Source organism: Hyla sarda, chromosome 5 (assembly GCF_029499605.1).
Source record: "Hyla sarda isolate aHylSar1 chromosome 5, aHylSar1.hap1, whole genome shotgun sequence".
Lineage (NCBI taxonomy): Eukaryota > Metazoa > Chordata > Amphibia > Anura > Hylidae > Hyla > Hyla sarda.
The window spans coordinates 42,464,529-42,484,802 of record NC_079193.1 but is presented as its reverse complement, the minus strand read 5'-3'; the positions used below and the strand labels follow the sequence as shown (position 1 = coordinate 42,484,802).

Sequence of the window (20,274 nt, the reverse complement as noted above, 5' to 3'; positions counted from 1 at the left end):
TGAGGTTAAAATTGAACTTTTTGGCCGGAATGAGCAAAGGTACGTTTGAAGAAGAACAGAATTTTATGAAAAGAACCTCCGTCCAATTGTTAAGCATGGGGGTGGATCAATCATGCTTTGGGGTTGTATTGCAGCCAGTGGCACAGGGAACATCTCACGAGTAGAAGGAAAAATGTATTCAATAAAATTTCAGCAAATTGTGGATGCTAACTTGATATCATCTGTGAAAAAGCTGAAGTTGAAGAGAGGATGGCTTCTACAAATGGATAATGATCCTAAACACACCTCGAAATACACGGGGAATTACATCAAGAGGCGTAAACTGAAGGTTTTGCCATGGCCTTCACAATCTCCTGACCTTAACATAATTTAAAATCTATGGATAGACCTTAAAAGAGCAGTGCGTGACAGACAGCCCAGAAATCTCAAAGAACTGGAAGACTTTTGTAAGGAAGAATGGGCAAAGATACCTCAAACAAGAATTGAAAGACCCTTGGCTGGCTACAAAAAGTGTTTACAAGCTGTGATACTTGCCAAAGGGGGCAGTACAAGATATTTGTTTTCTGTTATTTTGAAAGTGTAAATGATGGAAATAAAATCTAGATTTTTCCATCTTTCCTTGGCTTCTTTATGAACATTAATACATTTTTTTTTACCTGGGGTGCCCAAACTTTTGATCCCCACTGTATGGGCAGCTAGGCAGCTTCTCCTTTGCATGCTTTTGATAAATCTCCCCACTAGGCTTTTGATTGTCCATATCCTCTTTTCTTCTGTTTCTTTTGTTACTGTTTATCAGTTTTATAGTTGTTATGATAGTTTTATGCAACCAAGGTTATAATAAAAATATTAATAGTAATAAAAGTCATTATTAATGCCAGTATAGTGTCTGACCTTTTGGAGGCACATCCCATTCAGTTACCTGTGGCAGCGAAATTACGAGCGGATTAGTGGTAACCGTGTAATCTCTGTATGTCAAACAGTAGAGAGTTTGTGTGTTTGGAATGACCAGATCTTATACAAAGCATTCTTAACATCTGCTCGTCCACTGGGTTGACTTTTTCGGAGGAGGCGATCAACTCGGGTTTGGGTGTAATACATGAATAAGGCTGTGATGCAGACATATGGGTCATAAGGCAGAAAGTTATTCCTTTGTACATCAAAGTGTATTGCCGTACATTCCGGAGAATAGGTTCAGGATGTGCCCTGTCTGTCTGTAAAGCATATAACACAGATCAGCAGTTGTTTGATATACAAAGGGAGACTCAAAGCAGTTACTACTAGAAATGTTACTCGTACTGTATAGTGGAGGTTGGTATGGAAACCTATCTTCAGGGATTGGGGTCTGTATATATTTTATCTTTCTTTTGCATTAGTAGTTCCGTAGGAAATGTAAAGACCTGTAATCTAGCCTTGCATCTACAGTGATCCCTCAACTTACAATGGCCTCAACATACAATAGTTTCACCATACAATGGTCTTTTCTGGACCATTGTAACTTGAAACCAGACTCAACATACAATGCTGTGGAATCTGCAAAACATGTCAACCGACCAATCAGAATGGGCATTCACTGGTAAAACCCCTGCATTCCTAAAGTGCATGCACTGATGTCCTGTCTGGTAGCGCCCCCTACAGTACAGGGAGGTATTACATGTTCTGTACTACTTATAACCTATGCCAGGGTTAGCTGCTCCTTTGGACACCAAGTAAGGGCGGCTCCATTTTACTTTTTTTTAGGACATTTTGTGTACTGTCCAGGACCCTGAAGAAGCTCTTGTAAATCTCTGTCTATTTCAGTGTTTTCCAACAGGGTGCCTCCAGCTGTTGCAAAACTACAACTCCCCGCATGCCCGAACAGCCAAAGGCATGCGGGGAGTTGTAGTTTTGCAACAGCTGGAGGCACCCTGGTTGGAAAACACTGAAATAGACAGTGATTTACAGCTTCCAGCAGATCTTTCTTACTTTTATCTACATTAGTTATCTACTTATATTTCTTTAATCCTCACCTTTTCCTATTTTTGGATGACATTTTGGTGGCTTCAGAACCAATTACCAGGTTTCCATAGAGTTATGGTCTCAACATACAATGGTCGTCCTGGAACCGATTAATATTGTAACTTGAGGGACCACTGTATTGGTGTCAATAGCACCAAGTACCGGCGGTAACTTCTGGCGTCAGCATTGGCCACTCTAATGACTGGTGTATCGCTATCCATGTGTAACTATGGAAGAAGAGAATCATGGTTCCTTACAAGCAAACTAGCAGACAATAGGAGGAAAAACGTTTTATTGTGATGGTGGACTCTTGTGCCCCAAACACGTTGGTGGGAGCTTTGTACCCGAGAAGCACTGGATCTGTTCTGAAGTTCTGAAGTTTTTATCGGTACCATTTTTGTGTTGATAGGACTTTTGATTGCTTTTTATTAATTTTTTATGATATAAAAAGTGACCAAAAATACGCTATTTTGGACTTTGGAATTTTTTTGCACGTACGCCATTGACTGTGCGGTTTAATTAATGATATAATTTTATAGTTCGGACATTTACGCATGCGGCGATACCACATATGTTAATTTTTATTTTTATTTACACCGTTTTTTTTATTTATTGGAAAAGGGGGGTGATTCAAACTTTTATTAGGGAAGGGGTTAAATGACCTTTGTTCACTTTTTTTTTTCACTTTTTTTTGCAGTGCTATAGCTCCTATAGGGACCTATAGCACTGCACACACTGATCTCTTATGCTGATCCCTGCAAAGCCATAGATTTGCACGGATCAGCGAGATAGGGGCTCGATTGCTCTAGCCTGGAACGGGAAGCGTTTACTTTCGTTTTCAGATGCCGCGATCAACTTTGATCGCCGCGTCTGAAGGGTTAACAGCGCACGGCACAACGATCGGTGCCACACGCTGTTAGCCCAGGGTCCCGGCTATCGTTAGCAGCCGGGACCGACTCGGTGTGATGCGGGGTCACGACATGACCCCGTTTTTCACACCGGGGCCGGGCTCAGGGCGTTCAGGTATGCCCTGAGTCGTTAAGAGGTTAAAGGAGTATTGGCATCTCGAACAATTGTGGCACATCCTAAGGATATGGATAGAGGAAGGTCACACCTCTGTCTCGGCCGGGAGGCAAATAATGTAAAGATACTTGCTATATCATAAATGTCTAGTTGGGAATTCCCCTTTGTGCCACATGCAATGGGTGCCATCACATGTATCATGAGACCCAGCTCAGATTACCAGCCACAACTCATGGTAGAGAGCATTGGTTGTGGCATGGTCCGGCACCCAGTTATTTCTGCAGGTTGGACAGGGGAACATTGCAAAATGTGTTCCCTGCATCCAGTATGCTGGTTGAGATGCCAAATTAATCTAAACTTTCCTATTCAAATGGATGGTCATGATCAGTTTCCCTCCCTCACTTTTCTACAGCACCAAAATGAAACTGAGTCGGACTATATGTGACGGCACCCTCACCCAACCTTTACCATATCTGTCCTGAGGCGTTATGCATGAAGCATCATATGCATTTGGTTTCCTGTTTTCAGAGATCTATTACGCCTTTGGATATATGAATCTTCTATAATTGTTGGGCTTGTGCTGCTATGTGTAGTCATTTGTGGCATTTCTTCAGTAATGTGACATCATTTGTGTGGATAAAGTCTCAGGTGGTGACACCAAAGAGAAAACAAATCAGGATTGAGAAAAACAATGTAACATAAGACGTCTTTAAAATAACATTTCGAAGGGTCTCGCTGCCAGTAGCCGAAATGATTTTCATACTTTCTATTAGTTAATCTGTTTTGCAGGCACAAGGTTTGATAAATATCTCTGGTAATTGTGAGTCGAGCCGCTTGTCATTAGCCGCCCGTGTATCCAGCCTTCAGATGTTCTCAGAAATCCTAAACATTCGTGATGACGTCTCCCGTGGCCAGACTCTGAACACATTTTGTTGCAGGGCTCATGTTGACTTGCAGTGACATCTACTGGAATCCTATCAGTACTCTGCCGAATTCTGTTACTCACATCTGGGCATCTGAATGTGGATTTGGTGCCGGGCCAGAAATTTTCTAAAGATGCTTTCGAAGCTCGGCTGCCAAGGAAAAATTGATGTCAGTAACAAATTCCAGGTAGTGAAAGTGTTTTAAAGAGTCTTTTATTTAAATAAAAAAGACAACACTTTGTCAAATAACGCCATGTAGAGTCAGCGCCAGGACTTTTATAGATGTTATGGAAAATCTTTTCAGTAAGGGGGTATTCACATTGGATGGAAAGGATTTTACGCGTAGATTTGCGCGATTTTACAAATCTAGTGAATATGAGTTTTGTGCACATATATTGACCTGCGCTGTGGATTTTAAAGTCTTTAGCATGTCAGTTCTTCTTGTGGTTATTCATTGTGGAATTTACCCCTTTACTGTAGTGGGGTGAAGTCTGCAGATAATGTGCACCAAAATGGGGATTTGGAATGGAATTTTCATTGAAATTTGCAGAGGAAAAATCTGCTTGCAATTAAAATAAAGCAAAAAAAAAAAAAAATGCTAGTGGTTGTGGCTATGTTCACATAGTGTATTTTCAGGCGTATTTCACAATTTAAAAAAATGCATCCGTGAATTCGCTGAAATTTTATGCTCGTATTTTAATAAATGAATGTGCTTTGTGTAAGTCTATGGGAAAGTGGTTGTCTGTGCAAACAGTATATAAAAAAGGTCGTATTTTTCCATTTGCGTAAATAAGTGTTATGAGATATTTTTATGCTATGTGTGAATCCAGGCTGAAAAGGAAGGATAGCAGAAGTGATATACAAGCTGGATAAGGTTCTGTTTCCATGTTGGTTGCTTTGAAGGTTTTTTCATAGGGGGTTCTATTTTTTTTGATCACAACAACAGTGGAGTCCTGAATTCTGATGGAAATGTCATAGATCCTATTGCTCTCTGGTTCGCTGCTCCCCCTGTATTGTTGTCAAAGTTTGGGAATCCAGCTCCATAGACTTACTGCAGAACCAGACTCCGGCATTGAGATAAAGAAAGCAGTAAGCCAGGGAGTGAAGTGCTCAGCCGTGCGCTTCTTCCGTCTTGATTGGTAGTAATCTGTACATCTAGACCCCGACTGATCAAAACTTTGGACAATTGTGCAAAAGCTTCTTAAAATGCCAGTAATGCTTTAATGACCAAGCTATTTTTTTCTATTATTTTTATCCTTTTCGCATTCTAAGAGCCATGACTTTTTTGTACTTCTCAGTTGCACATAAGGGCTTGTTTTTTTATTTTTGCATAAGTCAGTGGTATAACAACGATAGCTTTATTTTCTATGGTTACAGTGATGCCATACATAGTTTTTTTTTATGTTTCTCTATTTTTGCACAATAAAAACAATATTGTTAAAAAAAAGGATTTAGTATAGTATTAAGGGAAATGTTTGAGGGCTTATTTATTGAAGAAAAACTTGCCATTTATATTGGTATTGACATTGTTTTCAGCCACAGATTTTCAGTTTGGTGCTGAAGATTTACATAAGGATCACTCCTATTGAATGGGAGTTGCAAAAACTGGAGGTCTACAGTTTGCAGACCATTGGGCTATGGAAACCAGTTCTGACGGCCCCCACTGCTCTCCACTGCTTCCTGTGATGTGTCAGCCTGCAGGAAATGCCTGTTCAGCCACCAGTGATTGGCCGAGAAGGCACTTCTGGTAGGGTCACCACATGCCATACATCTCACTTGTGTCATCTGTTGTGGAGGATAGCGGCTTGGTACATAAATGTTTTGCTTACATATATACGAACAGATAAGTAAGGACAAGAATGGAGGACAAAGATGATTTTGCACTGGCTCAAAAATACTTTTTGCCCTTTATTATTAAGCCAGGCTGCCAGTCGGGGTGATGTTGGCATATTCTGGCATAGGCCAGTGGCATCATGGACAGTCTTAGGACATCCATATTCTTGGTGGACAAGACTGGACTGGAAAGTGGAGCTGCTAATTCTATTGTAATTTAATCTTGTTTTACTTTTATTAGATTAAGAAAAGTGTTGACTTCAAACTTCAGTAATATTGCTCTTACAATCAGCGCCGTTGTTGTTTGATTGTCTTATTGTCAAGTACGTACCGGTACTACAGTTATTACATTAGTAGGAATAGGCTGGATCTATCTTTCCATCATAGTTTTTCTTTACTGTATATACTCGAGTATAAGCCGAGTTTCGAGTGAACTCTCCGCCTGTCAGTGGTCTTCAACCTGCGGACCTCCAGAAGTTGCAAATCTACAACTCCAGGCATGCCCGGACAGCCAACGGCTGTCCGGGCATGCTGGGAGTTATAGTTTTGAAACCTCTGGAGGTCCGTAGGTTGAAGACCTCTGCGGCCTGCCTTCTTCATCATCCAGACACCCTCTTTAGTTTTCTATTCACCTCCCCTCGGTGGGAAGGAAGGGTGAGCTTGTTTGGGCCATCTATGCTGCAGGGACCGTCCGGTGGGGAGCTTTAGTCATTCCGTCCCTGTGCGTTGTCATCAAGGCAACGTCACTAGTCTGGGGCAGGCCCGGAGCATGGAGAAGAGGCCCCCCCCGGTGAAAATGGACAGCCCGGAACGACTAACCCTCCCCACCGGATGGTCCCTGCAGCATAGATGGGCCGGACCAGCTCACCCTTCCTTCCCACCGAGGGGAGGTGAGTAGAAAACTAAAGGGGGTGTCTGGATGATAGCAAATGCCGCAGTGGTCTTCAACCTGCGCACCTCCAGAGGTTTCAAAGCTGCAACTCCCAGCATCGGCTGTCCGGGCATGCTGGGAGTTGTAGTTTTGCAACATCTGGAGGTCCGCAGGTTGAAGACCACTGATGAAGGGATTGACAGGTGGTGATAATGAAGGGGGGAGGATGATGACGGGGGTCTGGATGATGACATGGGGGAAGATGTATTTCCCACCCTAGGCTTATAGTCGAGTCAATAACTTTTCCTGGGTTTTTGGGGTGAAATTAGGGGCCTCGGCTTATATTCGGGTCGGCTTATACTCGAGTATATATGGTACATCAGTTCCACGCCTGATTTTGTCTAAAAGTGCTGAATACAAATCCTGTGTCCCCAGGACTGTAAATTGCAATGAACTATTTAAATAATCAACCATACATATGCAGATATAAATATACAAATGTAGATGTAAAAGGACACAGTATAAGAAACCTAATATTTAAGAAGGAATTCTCCTAACATTACACATTTCGAGGATTAAAGCTTTTTGTGTAGGTCCTAGAAATACACAGTGATATCTGTTTAAATTACCAGTAGAGGGCAGTGAATTTGTTAATGTACGTTTTTTCTGATTGTATTTAAAAGTTTATGTTACAAATCTATATAACATTATACTGTATGTACGTGTTCTGTTATTGGTAATTTTAGTACCTATTGTATTTGGAAATACTAAACTCTTGTAACAGTTTAATGTAACAAATACTGAAATGAATTATATATCACATTATAGTCTTTGTTTATTAGCCTTATAATTATATATATATATTTTTTTTATAATTCACTGTAGTTTATATTAAGAAGTATCACTATGTATTTCCACAGAGAAAACTGTTAACTTGACAAAAACTGTAATGCATGAGTATATTTTATAACTATTAAATAACCATAATGTATACAGCTTATATAACTTATATTAGTTTGCGTAGGTTATCTTGTGTTGAAAATTTTCTGCGTAGCTCATAGTAAAATCCCATATTATATACCTACTTTACAGGACGACTGGTTTGGTATTGAAGTCAGTCCCTATACCTTGATATATGGGCAAATAAACACTTCTGTAATACAGTATATTATTTTATAATACTAAATAAAAAGATCACATTATATCTCTAGTAACCATCTGTCTATGAACTATGTAAAAACGCATTGAATTAACCTGTGAATTACATCTAAGGCTATGCTTACACAATGTAAAATTTGGTGGCGTATCAGCCTTTTGGCGGATTGTGACTCAAAATGTTTGTGCAAAATAAAATACACCACTAAATTTTATTAGCCTAACAATGTGGTGTTATGTAAAACATGTAAAACAATTGCAAAGACAGAAAAAAGTGGCACTGCTAGCAAACATAGGGTCTATACTAAAAAGTATACCTACTGGAGGTATACATAAAACAGGTATACTTGTACAAATAGGTCCCATCGGCAGTGCTATGTGAAACAGGTAATAGTCAAAGAATAGTATATATAAAGAACAAATTCACACCTGCACTCACCGCAAGGGTACCGCAACTCCGGCCTCACTCGTCCTGTGCCTCCAACCAACGACCGGGCATCTCAGATGTGGAGCGCTCAGAAAAGGCGACTGCCGGCGGTTTCACGCAATCACTATGCGCTTCATACGGCCTAGGTGGCCGGATGAAGCGCATAGTGATTGCGTGAAACCGCCGGCAGTCGCCTTTTCTGAGCGCTCTTGTTACGCCGAGCGCTCCGGGTCCCCGCTCCTCCCCGGAGCGCTCGCTACACTCTCGCTACTGCAGCGCTCCGGTCAGATCCACTGACCCGGTGCGCTGCGATACCGCCTCCAGCCGGGATGCGATTCGCGATGCGGGTGGCGCCCGCTCGCGATGCGCACCCCGGCTCCCGTACCTGACTCGCTCTCCGTCGGTCCTGTCCCGGCGCGCGCGGCCCCGCTCCCTAGGGCGCGCGCGCGCCGGGTCTCTGCGATTTAAAGGGCCACTGCGCCGCTGATTGGCGCAGTGGTTCTAATTAGTGTGTTCACCTGTGCACTCCCTATTTATACCTCACTTCCCCTGCACTCCCTCGCCGGATCTTGTTGCCATTGTGCCAGTGAAAGCGTTTCCTTGTGTGTTCCTAGCCTGTGTTCCAGACCTCCTGCCGTTGCCCCTGACTACGATCCTTGCTGCCTGCCCCGACCTTCTGCTACGTCCGACCTTGCTTCTGTCTACTCCCTTGTACCGCGCCTATCTTCAGCAGTCAGAGAGGTTGAGCCGTTGCTAGTGGATACGACCTGGTCACTACCGCCGCAGCAAGACCATCCCGCTTTGCGGCGGGCTCTGGTGAAAACCAGTAGTGACTTAGAACCGGTCCACTAGCACGGTCCACGCCAATCCCTCTCTGGCACAGAGGATCCACCTCCTGCCAGCCGGCATCGTGACAGCTCTACATCTGAGATGCCCGGTCGTTGGTTGGAGGCACTGGACGAGTGAGGCCGGAGTTGCGGTACCCTTGCGGTGAGTGCAGGTGTGAATTTGTTCTTTATATATGTTATGTGTAAATGAGAATACAAAACGTATGATGATACAAAACAATACAAAACTAAAAGGGTAATAGTATGTGAATAAAAAAAAAATACATCTATACGATGTACAGAGCAATAATATTGAATTACAACAATATCTGTAATAATATAATATAAACACTATGCAAATGATATTTAAAGTTGGACATTCTACATTTTATAACATGTAAGCAATGTCTAATGTTATGATGTCATGACGTGTGACAGATGAATACCTAATATGATGTCATAATATGATACTCATAATATAACTTATAAAATCTTTTACATGTAAACAATACCTAATATTATCTATGTAAAACAAAAATAGAGAAACACAACCGCACATCCACCATTTGTATTTTGATCTAATTGCTTCTCAGCATAATTGAAAAAACTTACAGGTTGTTAGTATACATTTTAATCAAAAAGTACAAGCCCCACTCGCCACGTCAAGGCCACCTAGTCAGAGTGGGTCCCTGATCTAACACTGGTGTATCGCCAGGCGGCAACCATCATCTCCTCGACACCAAGCCCATAGGAATGCTGTCCCCTGGGCCACACCACCCCCATTATCTATGGTATACTGTGTAAACAGTGTATAAAATGATTATGTCATAAGTCAAACATGTAAATAATACAAAATATAATATCTATAGTATACTGTGTAGGCAGTCTAATATTATGATAACATACGTATAACATGTAAATGATATCTAATATTATGATGACATAAGTATAACATGTAAATGATATCTAATATTATGATGACATAAGTATAACATGTAAATGATATCTAATATTGTGATGTCATAAGTATAACATGTAAACAGTGTGTAAAATTATGAGGTCATAAGTATAACATGTAAATGATATAAAATATAATATCTATAGTATATTGTGTAACCAGTCTAATATTGATGACATAAGAATAACAAGTAAATAATATAAAATATAATATCTATAGTATATTGTGTAACCAATCTAATATTGATGACATAAGTATAACATGTAAATAATATAAAATATAATATCTATAGTATATTGTGTAACCAGTCTAATATTGATGACATAAGTATAACATGTAAATAATATAAAATATAATATCTATAGTCTATTGTGTAACCAGTCTAATATTGATTACATAAGAATAACATGTAAATAATATAAAATATAATATCTATAGTATATTGTGTAACCAGTCTAATATTGATGACATAAGAATAACATGTAAATAATATAAAATATAATATCTATAGTCTATTGTGTAACCAGTCTAATATTGATTACATAAGTATAACATGAAAATTATATCTAATTTTATGATGTCATAAGTATAACATTTAAACAGTGTGTAATATTATGATGTCATACGAATAACGTGTAAACAGCGTCTAAAATGATGATGTCATAAGTATAAGGCTTTCACACTATAGAATTCTCCATTTTAAAGATCCGGTATAATGACCTGTTAACAAAACCATTAAAAATGGCTGTTAAACGGCCATTACAAAATCCCATTATAGTCTATGGGATTTTTACATTACCTGTTTTAACCCATCATAGCCCGTTATTAATAACGGACATTATTTTGTGACGGGAGAAAGTAACGTAAGAAATAGTGCATGCACTGATATCATGTCTTAAAGGGGTACTCCACTGCCCCAGCGTCCAGAACATTTTGTTACGAAGGCTGGGTGCGGGCTGTGGGGGTTGTGACATTATGGCCACGCCCCTCGTGATGTCACGCAATGCCCCCTCAGTGCAAGTCTATGGGAGGGGGCGTGACAGGGGAGGGGGCGTTGCGTGACATCACGAGGGGCGTGGCCATGATGTCACGACTCCCGCAGCCTGCACCCAGCGTACGGAACAAAACGTTCTGGATGCTGGGGCAGTGGATCACCCCTTTAAGGATACCATGTAAACTGTGTCTAATATTATGAAGTAGACATGGGAAAGCCAACGGCCATCCTGGCATGCTGGGAGTTGTAGTTTTACAACAGCTAGAGGTCCACAGTTTGGAGACCACTGCTCCAAATGTTTTTAACAGTAAAATAATAATAATATTGATAGTAGTAATAATAATAATAAAAATAATAATGAATTCTTATCACTTTCACCATGTTTTACGATAATAGTAAACTCACTTCTATTCTGCAATTTTTCCATCACGATGCAAAGTTGTTGTTTTTTTTTGCAGTTTTGTTGTGGCTCGTGCTGTATTTTTCTGTTAATTTTTTTTTAAAAACAAAAAATGCATAAAGGTGCGTATAGCGCCATATAGGAAGGATTTGCCAATTTATGGCACAGTGATTAACCCCAACTTGACCAGAATCCCCAAATATAAGACTCGGGCACTTGCTATGGCTTCTTACCGGCTTTTAATATTCTTAAAGTAGAAACCTCGGCCCCTTCCTCTTTTTTTTTCTTTTGTGTGGTTTTTAACCGTAATGACTGATTTAACTAGGTCCAATTATAAGTAAATGAGGTGTGTGACAGGCTGTCATATCTGCATAAATTCACAGGCATCCGCCAGACCCTTAATGTGGTAAATTGGAGCAGTCAGACTGTTGAAAATGTAATTTGTAACACATCTGTTCTACAGCGAGAATGCCCGGGATGATCAAATCTAAATGCTGGAGCAGAGAAGAAGTTTTACTTACCAGTTCTTTCCTTTCATTCCCTTTCATAAATAGGATACATTAGAGTAGTGATTCTTAATCAGGGTGTTACAAAACTACAACTCCCAGCATTTGGCTGTCCGGGCATGCTGGGAGTTGTAGTTTTGTAACAGCTGGAGGCACAACAGATTGTATGTGCTTCCTAAAGTAACAATAATTCCTTTATTTATAGAGAGCAAACATATTCTGTAGCACCAAATTTGTCCCTGTCCCCCATTTTAATTTCACCTACCTATATGATGGAGTGTGGGAGGAAGCCGGGGTATCCGGAGGAAACCCACATGAACACAAAAAGAACATACTATTACAGAGAGGGACAGAGAGCAGTGTGTTGCACAGAACAGCAGCGATTCAGCTCAAGCCCAAATCCTGCCTAGAAGCACTGATAGGGAAGGGAGTAAGATTAAGAGAGAAAGTGCAATTTTGGTTGTGGTACACAGCGACTGTGTGCTGCAGCACTGGTGTATACTGCTGGTGTTGTACACAAATACTTTTTTATGGGTACTGGAGAGCATTGTTCTCCCCTCATAAGTGCATACCACATTTGTACATCTCAGTGGTGTACTATTGTGTTCCTGTTAAAGTCTTAAAGGGTACCTCTCATCAAAAAAACTTTTGATATATTATAGATTAATGTATGCAGAATAACTTTACAATTGCATGTTATTAAAAAATATGCTTCTTTCTATTTAATTTTCCACTTTGAAGAAATGACCACTAGGGGGCTCCCTACCAGTCCTGGCAGCAAGCATTTCAGACTTATTCTGGAGTCCTAAACACTACGAGCTGCCATTCTGCTTTGTTCACAAAGGAGAAAACTCAGAGCTGCCAGCCTGCTTTGTTCACAGTCTGTTTGGCTGTGAACAAAGCAGGCTGGCAGCTCTGAGTGTTTAGGAATCCAGCATGAGTCAGAAATGCTTGCTGACAGGACTGAGCGGGAAAAATACAATAGAAAGAAGCATATTTTTCATTAACATGCTATTGGAAAGTTATTCAACATTCATTAATCTAAAATATATCAAAAGTTTATTTGATGAGAGGTACCCTTTAAGGGCCTAGATACTGTGAAAGGCCAGGCAAAAGTACACACCTGCTGGTGTTGTAGACAAATACTGTTTTAAGCGTACTGGAGCGCATTATCCTCAGAGTTCCCCTCACTCAGGTTTATGGAACTTAGAACTTAAACTGCCTCCCTTTTAAATCCACCCTAGATGACCATGTCACTTATATAATACTACCTCTTTTTTGATAGCACTTTAATCACAGATTTTAGTATTTTTTGAAGTTTGTGTTTTTTGCACTTGTATGTTCTGTAATCAGGGCTGTAGCTCTGATGAAGCAAGTGAGTGGATCGCCTCAGGTGCGCTGTTGCAAGGGGGCGTAAGGGGGGTCCAACACACATTACACTGAGGCATTGATTCTCAACCAGGGTGCCAGGACACTCTGGTGGGAAATATGGTGATAACATTTTTAGATTTTTCTGCCCAGGCCTGCACACCTGTGAGTCACAGGCGGGCAGGCCAGGCGGAAGGGCAGTCTGTGTGCAGTGCCGGGACGGATGATGCTGCAGCTCCAATCCTCATGTATCCTTCCTCTCCTGTGGAGCAGCTCTGGACCCTGGATTCTACCTGGTCCCTCAGCAGAATGATGTGGCTGGAGGGAAGGAGCAGGGCCAGCACTGACAGAGGCCTACTCAGCTTCAGGTAGTGCACCCCCATGTTTTTTTCACTCCTCTACACCTCTCTGTCACCCCTCATAACCTCTCTGTAACCCCTGGACACCCATCTGTTATCCCATGCACCCTTCTGTTATCCCATGCACCCTTCATGCACCCTTCTGTCACCCCTGTATACCCCACGGTTACCCTGCACACCTCTCTGTCACCCCTCTAAACCCCTCTGTCACCCCTGTATACCCTACGGTTACCCTGCACACCTCTCTGTCACCCCTCTACACCCCTCTGTCGCCCCTGTATGCCCCTCTGTCACCCATGTACACCCCTCTACACCCCTGTCTCCCATGTACACACCTCTGTCACTGTGGGGGTAATACAGGAGGCATTGTGTGTGCTTGCGTCGGGGGGGGGGGGGGGGAGCTGGAGGCATTTGAGTGAGGCTGGAAACATTGGAGGAGATTTATCAAAACCTGTGCAAAGGAAAAGTTGCTCAGTTGCCCATAGCAACCAATCAGATTTCTTATTTCATTTTGCAAAGGCCTTGTTTAAAATGAAAGAAGCGATCTGATTGGTTGCTATGGGCAACTGGTAAACTTTTCCTTAATTTTGATAAATCTCCTCACCTTGTGCATTGTGGGAAGGCTGGTGGCATTGTGTTTGGAGGAGGCTGGAGTCATTTGTAGGGAAAAGGGGGAGGATAATGCAGAGCCTAATACTAATATGTTTGTGTTGCAGGTTCCATGATGTCCTGTGCCAGATGGAGCAAAAAGAGCGCTACAGCTGTCTGTAATGTGCATGTAACAATGTTTAGCACTTGTCTGATCGACTTGTAGTTTGCAGACTTTGTTTAAAGACTTTTTATAATTTATGAAAAGTGACTTGTAAATTTTGAAATAAAATTTAATAGAATTTAAATAAATAATTTTGATCCATAAAAGCCAGGTAAGAAGTCCAAAATGGAAGGTAACTCTTGTCACTACATTTTCATGGCATGAAGGACATTTCCAAAAGAATCTCCATGTCATACTGAATTACAGTATTATTTCACTAACCCAGCACACACCCTATGCGTGTTACAGCAAGGCAAAGTGTTCTACACCCCTATTGAGGCTCTCTGTAGCCTGTTTTTAATAGCGATTCACCGCGAATAAATTCGGATCGAACCTAATTTTTTCAGAAAATTATGCGAATCGTCCGAATCCAATTTTTTTTAAATTCGCTCATCTCTAAAGGCCATAAAGGGAATTCGTCAATGAGCAAAGAGTCACAATAACTACACGGCACGAAAAAATGAGCCCTCATACAGCCCCGTCTGGGGAAAAAAATGATAAGGGTCAGAAGAGGACAGTTATAAATAAATATCATTTTTGAACAGAAAGTTTAAACTTTTTAAAAAATATCTGATTTTTTAAAATCAGATATCGTTGTAATCGCATGGACCTACAAAATAAAGATAATTGACATTTTTATTAAAAAGTGCACTGCGTAGAAACAGAAGCCTCCAAAAATTACAAAATGGCGTTTTATTTTCAATATTTTTTTTGTTTTACTGTAGATGTAGTGGTGAAATAAGTGATGTCATTACAAATTACAATTGATGTTGCAAAAAATAAGCCTCATAAAGGTCTGTAGGTGGAGAATTGAAAGCATTATGGCTATTAGAAGTCAAGAAGGAAAAGAATGAAAGTGTGAAAAATACCTGTGTCCATAAGGGGTTAAAGAGGACTTGTGGTCTCTCCTGACCTGTCTGCTTTTGTAAATACTTCTATTCCTTATTAAATAACAATTTGGAGCATCTTTCCTTATTGCTCTGGGTTGTTTCATTGAACAAAATGCCAACTGGGTGTTACCAGTTGGGGGCGTGTTCCTCCACTCTCTGACGTCAGCTCTGATTGTATAATCTCAGACAGTGAAGGAACACGCCCCCAGCTGGTAACACCCAGTTGGCTATTTAGTCATTAATTTATAGAAGGAGCAACACAACACAGAGGAATAAGCAGAATTGTTACAGAATTGTTTTTTTCATGGGGAATAGATGTACTTTTCTTAAACAGACAGGTCAGGAGAGGTCACAGGTCCTAGATGTTAAATATCTGAAATTTGATTTATTTTCTCTTTTTGACATTAATGTAACTTTTTTATTTGTTTATTTTTAGCAGCTCGAGAAGTACAAGTGGTAAAGTGAGGCACAAACGGCAGGCACTACAAGACATGGCACGCCCATTGAAGCAGTGGTTGTACAAGCACCGGGACAATCCCTACCCAACCAAGACTGAGAAGATACTATTAGCGCTTGGGTCACAGATGACTCTTGTACAGGTAAAAATATTTCTAAAATAATTTGAAAGAAACCCTATGGCAAGGAAAATGTTTTCTGCATGATGTTTCATATTAAAAATGAAAGAATCAGTCTAGACCCATGCTGCATTTTCATATTTTCTTGCAAGATGCTGTTTTTCATAGTTTTTTTGTTGGGCAAATTTACGATTAAGAACGGATGCAGCAGGATAATAAAATGATTCCGATTCCTTTTAGCTGTCCAATTTCAAACACTTATGCCCTATCTACTGAATACAGGATAAGTACTAGGGATCGACCGATATAGTTTTTTTTAGGGCCGATACCGGTACCGATAATCGGTGCAGGTTAGGGCCGATAGCCGATAACTTATACCGATATTCCGGTATAAGTTATCGGCTATTTAACCCCCTGCGACACCGCTGCAGATCATTGATTTAAAGCGGGCGCTTTAAATCAATGATCTGCAGTGGCTTTTGCGGGGCCATAGACCGCCGCCGCCACCACCCGCTTCTCTCCCCTACCTGTCAGGGTGGTCCGGGCCATCCATCCATCGTTCATGTAGTGTCCGGGGGCGTTCCGGGTGGAGGGTGGTCCAGTCCGGGCTGTCCTTCTTCTCCGGCGGTCATCTTCTCCACTCCTGGCAGGCTCTGGCCTAGTACGCTGCATAGACGTCGCTGCGCAGTGACGCCCGTGCGCAGCGACGCACCTGACGTCATGGCGTAGCGGCGTCTATGCAGCGTACTAGGCCGGAGCCTGCCCGGAGTGGAGAAGAAGACCGTGGGAGAAGAAGGACAGCCCGGACCGGACCGGACCACCCTCCACCCGGAACGCCCCCGGACACTACATGAAGGAAGGATGGATGACCCGGACCACCCCCATTACGGGTAAGTTTAATTTTTTTATTGACTCGGAGGGTGGGGGAGGGGCCCGACCGGTATAGTGGTATGGGAAGAAATCCATACCGGTATACCGCCTAGCATCACGGTGGGTCGGGGGTGCGGTGCGGCGGGTCGAGGGGGTGGCGGTCGCGGTGCGGTGGTCGGCGGTGCGGGGGGCGGTGCATTATCGGCTTATCGGCAAGATAATTGCCGATACCGATAATGCCCAAAATCGTGATTATCGGCTGATAATATCGGCCATACCGATAATCGGTCGATCCCTAATAAGTACCATATCATGGTAGGGTGGAGGGGGTGATCGTTGGGACCCCACGCACCCCTTCCTACTATTTCAAAAATAATGACCAGAGTCACCGTCTCTACATAAATTAGGCTATGTTCACACATAGTTTTTTAACACATATTTTGGCACGTATCAGGTGCAATCAGCAATGCTCGGAATATCCAGTCTGTTTTGTAATGAATTATTATGGAATATAGGAACGTTTAGGGCAAGGCTCTTCTTCAGGCTGTAAGTGAAGAACTTTTCATAAGAGTTAACTTGTGCAAGAGTCCTGTGCGAGTTGCATGAACACCAATGAAGACTAGGTTGCCATGCTGCTGTCTACAGCTGACCCCAGTCTGGATTTTTTGAACATGGCCGATTGTGACATGGCTAAAAAGAGTACATTTCACCTGGAGGGCTATATTCAGTAGAAAGGAGGTGTCTAAATCTGGTACCCAAGACAGTATCTGAAGTAGAATTGTGCTATCCAAACGAGAGTGCTGTTTCTGGAAGACAGCGGCCATGTTTTTTTTTTCTAATCCTGGCCAACCCCTTCAAAGGCAGAGATCCTTTCTTGAGCGGGTGTCGCCGAAATCATTGGCAATAGGACCACACAGACATGCCGTTAACATAGATGGCAATGCAGTCTGGCAGAATTCCGACAAAAGAATAGAGCCAGAAGGCTGAAGAAAAATTTTAAATACCCAGCCTCAGCTGCTGATTGGCCTGGGCCTATAACTACTCACTTACCAGAGCGCAACATGCAAAGCCTGGCCAGGTGCGATAGTTACAATGAACATGTTCATTCTTTTGGCGGACATCCATTCTGCTGAATGAACACCACTCCAGAAATTCTGCAGTGTGCACAGAGCAACAGAATCATATTGAAAACAACGGGGCCCAGCTGCAAGCTGAATTCTGCAGCAGAGTGGATAGGGCCTGAAGATTTCATCAGAGTGGATGGGGCCTGAAGAAATTTGGCAATCTGAGACTTTGTTTACACACTGCAGTTTTGTGCCTTTTTTGATATGTTTCTTGGGGGGGCTTTTTCGCTAAATGTTGGAGTGCATCATAAAGGCGGACAAATATAAATAAAAAAAACTTAAAGGATGGGTATTTAAATGTAATGCGGTTTTTATGGGGCTAGGTTTGGAATAATGATCTTAGATCGTATAGCTCTGCTGTTGATAACCTGAAGGAGTAGACAAAGAAAAGGAGAATTTAAGCACCTCATTGTAAACATCCAGCCAAAGGAGACATACCATATTAGAAGATTTGGCTTAGATAACATCTCTTGGCAAAAGTTGTGGAGCAGGTGTTATAGATGAGCCCAAGTTTTATTATGGGGAGGGGCTCCAGAAAAGTAATTGACTTTCACAACGACCTTTATAGACTAACTTATTATGGCTATCTGCCACAACCTGCTCACTTTTTTTGTTCTTCCTGAAGCCAAATCCATCACATTAGCTTCCACTAAAATGTTCCCATATGCTCTTTTACAAAGTAGAGATGAGTCTTTGAGACGGTAAGGTACTCTGTAGTACACAGAAGGACAGATGGCAGACTACACCCAACATTGTCTAATCCTTTACATTTGGGAAAAATTATCTTTAGTTCTAGATTTTTTTCATGGTATAGTATTTCGGCGTTGACCTCATGATGCATAATGGTTAGCTTCTAAATAAGTATCTTTAAAATACTCCTGATAGGTCAGTAAACATTTTCTTCTGTATCTTGGCTTATGTGAAATTATAGGACATTATATTGTACACGTGGATTTGGTTACCTGGAGTAATCGTATTACTCTTTGTTGAGAGTTTAGAAGGTCAGCGTGCTGCACAGGTAATTCATGATGCCCGTTAAGCTCAATAGTGATCGCTTTACCTCAGCTTGTAAACACAAAAAAACCTTTAAAGCGTACCTGCAGTGTCAGGTAACCTTTGTCAAGTGTGTGCCCATGAGGAGTAGCACTACTGTATTACTGGTCATTATATAGCTTGTATATGCCATTTCCACCAGTTTTCCATTCTGTAAACTCCATCTCTAATTTTCAGATGCCCCTGAGCTAGTAGGTGGAATCTTACCTCACCTATATCTCTACTGCACACTCTCAAAAGCAGCAGCAGCATGGAAAACATAATAGAGCAGTACGAGCAGTCTAAACTGTGATCCAGCATAGGGGTAAAATATACAGTAGATCATTTTGTATTAAGCTGGCCTTACCCATAATAAGATTAAGATCGCAGTTGTCCTTTTTATTATTTGTATGAATGATCCCAGCAATATTTCAACCTTAAATACCTATCCACTAGATATACCATCAGTGTCTTCTATAAGGAAGTCTTGTGATTGAGGGTCCAAGGCCCCCTCTGGATTCTTTGCGGAAGACATTGGTGGTAAGCGGGCTGAAAACAGTGGGTGAGTTGAGCAATTTGCATAGCTATAATTTATGGGAGTTGCACAAATGGCACAGCCCCATGAGTTATGCTGTTTATATAACTCACCCGGTTGTTTTTGGCTTCCAGAGAGCTGCAAACAGGCCAGATGGGGCCTGGAGAGGAGATGTTAACACCCCTTAAAGATGTCAAATAACACCCAATTAAAGGAAAAAATATTGTTGTATACTTGTGCACTTATGCCATACTCATCTATTTTCCCCAAAAGTTCCAAAATAGCAGATTTAATTTTCGACAATTTTTTGACCATTGTGAACTGTGATCCTCATAACATTTACAAACAATAATTTGCTGAACTGGTAGAACTGATCTTGTGATGTCGGCCAAGTTATCTTACTCATACTCATGATAGCACACTATCCTCTCATTAGCTATTCTATTAACCTGTCTTTGGATATGCCAATCATTTCCCAGATGAGAATTCGCCTTAAATTTGCTTACTAGGGTGTACATACACCCATTGGTTTGTGCTTACATCTACCAATGGCATCACAGCAGAAGGCGATTGTCACATAAGGTAGGGAAAAGTGCAAACCTGTTCTCACCCAGAACCATTTCCCTGCCTACTTGGGTATCAGCCCTAGACTGCGGTTGACAGTCCCTGCTCTGAAATAATGTGGAGGGGTGTAACATGGTCCAAAGCAAATAAGACTGTATGGAGGTCAGGGAAACAGGTTAGGACACAATGGGTAAACAGGCACACAACAAAAAACAAAGCACAGGAGGTAAACAG

At 41.6% G+C, this 20,274-nt stretch overlaps 1 protein-coding gene across 11 annotated transcripts in view; it reads left to right on the top strand.

Annotated features, from left to right (window-relative positions):
* The window catches only part of MKX (mohawk homeobox), a 168,733-nt gene that overhangs the window by 51,960 nt on the left and 96,499 nt on the right, over positions 1 to 20,274 (top strand). For 8 of the 11 annotated variants that reach the window (XM_056519389.1, XM_056519387.1, XM_056519393.1 and 5 more), the window contains exon 3: positions 15,777 to 15,939. In XM_056519389.1, the coding sequence (XP_056375364.1) occupies positions 15,777 to 15,939 (163 nt within the window). Of the gene's footprint in view, positions 1 to 14,361; positions 14,407 to 15,776; positions 15,940 to 20,274 lie in introns of those variants that run through there. The other 3 variants (XM_056519390.1, XM_056519388.1, XM_056519398.1) reach the window with 2 other exon arrangements.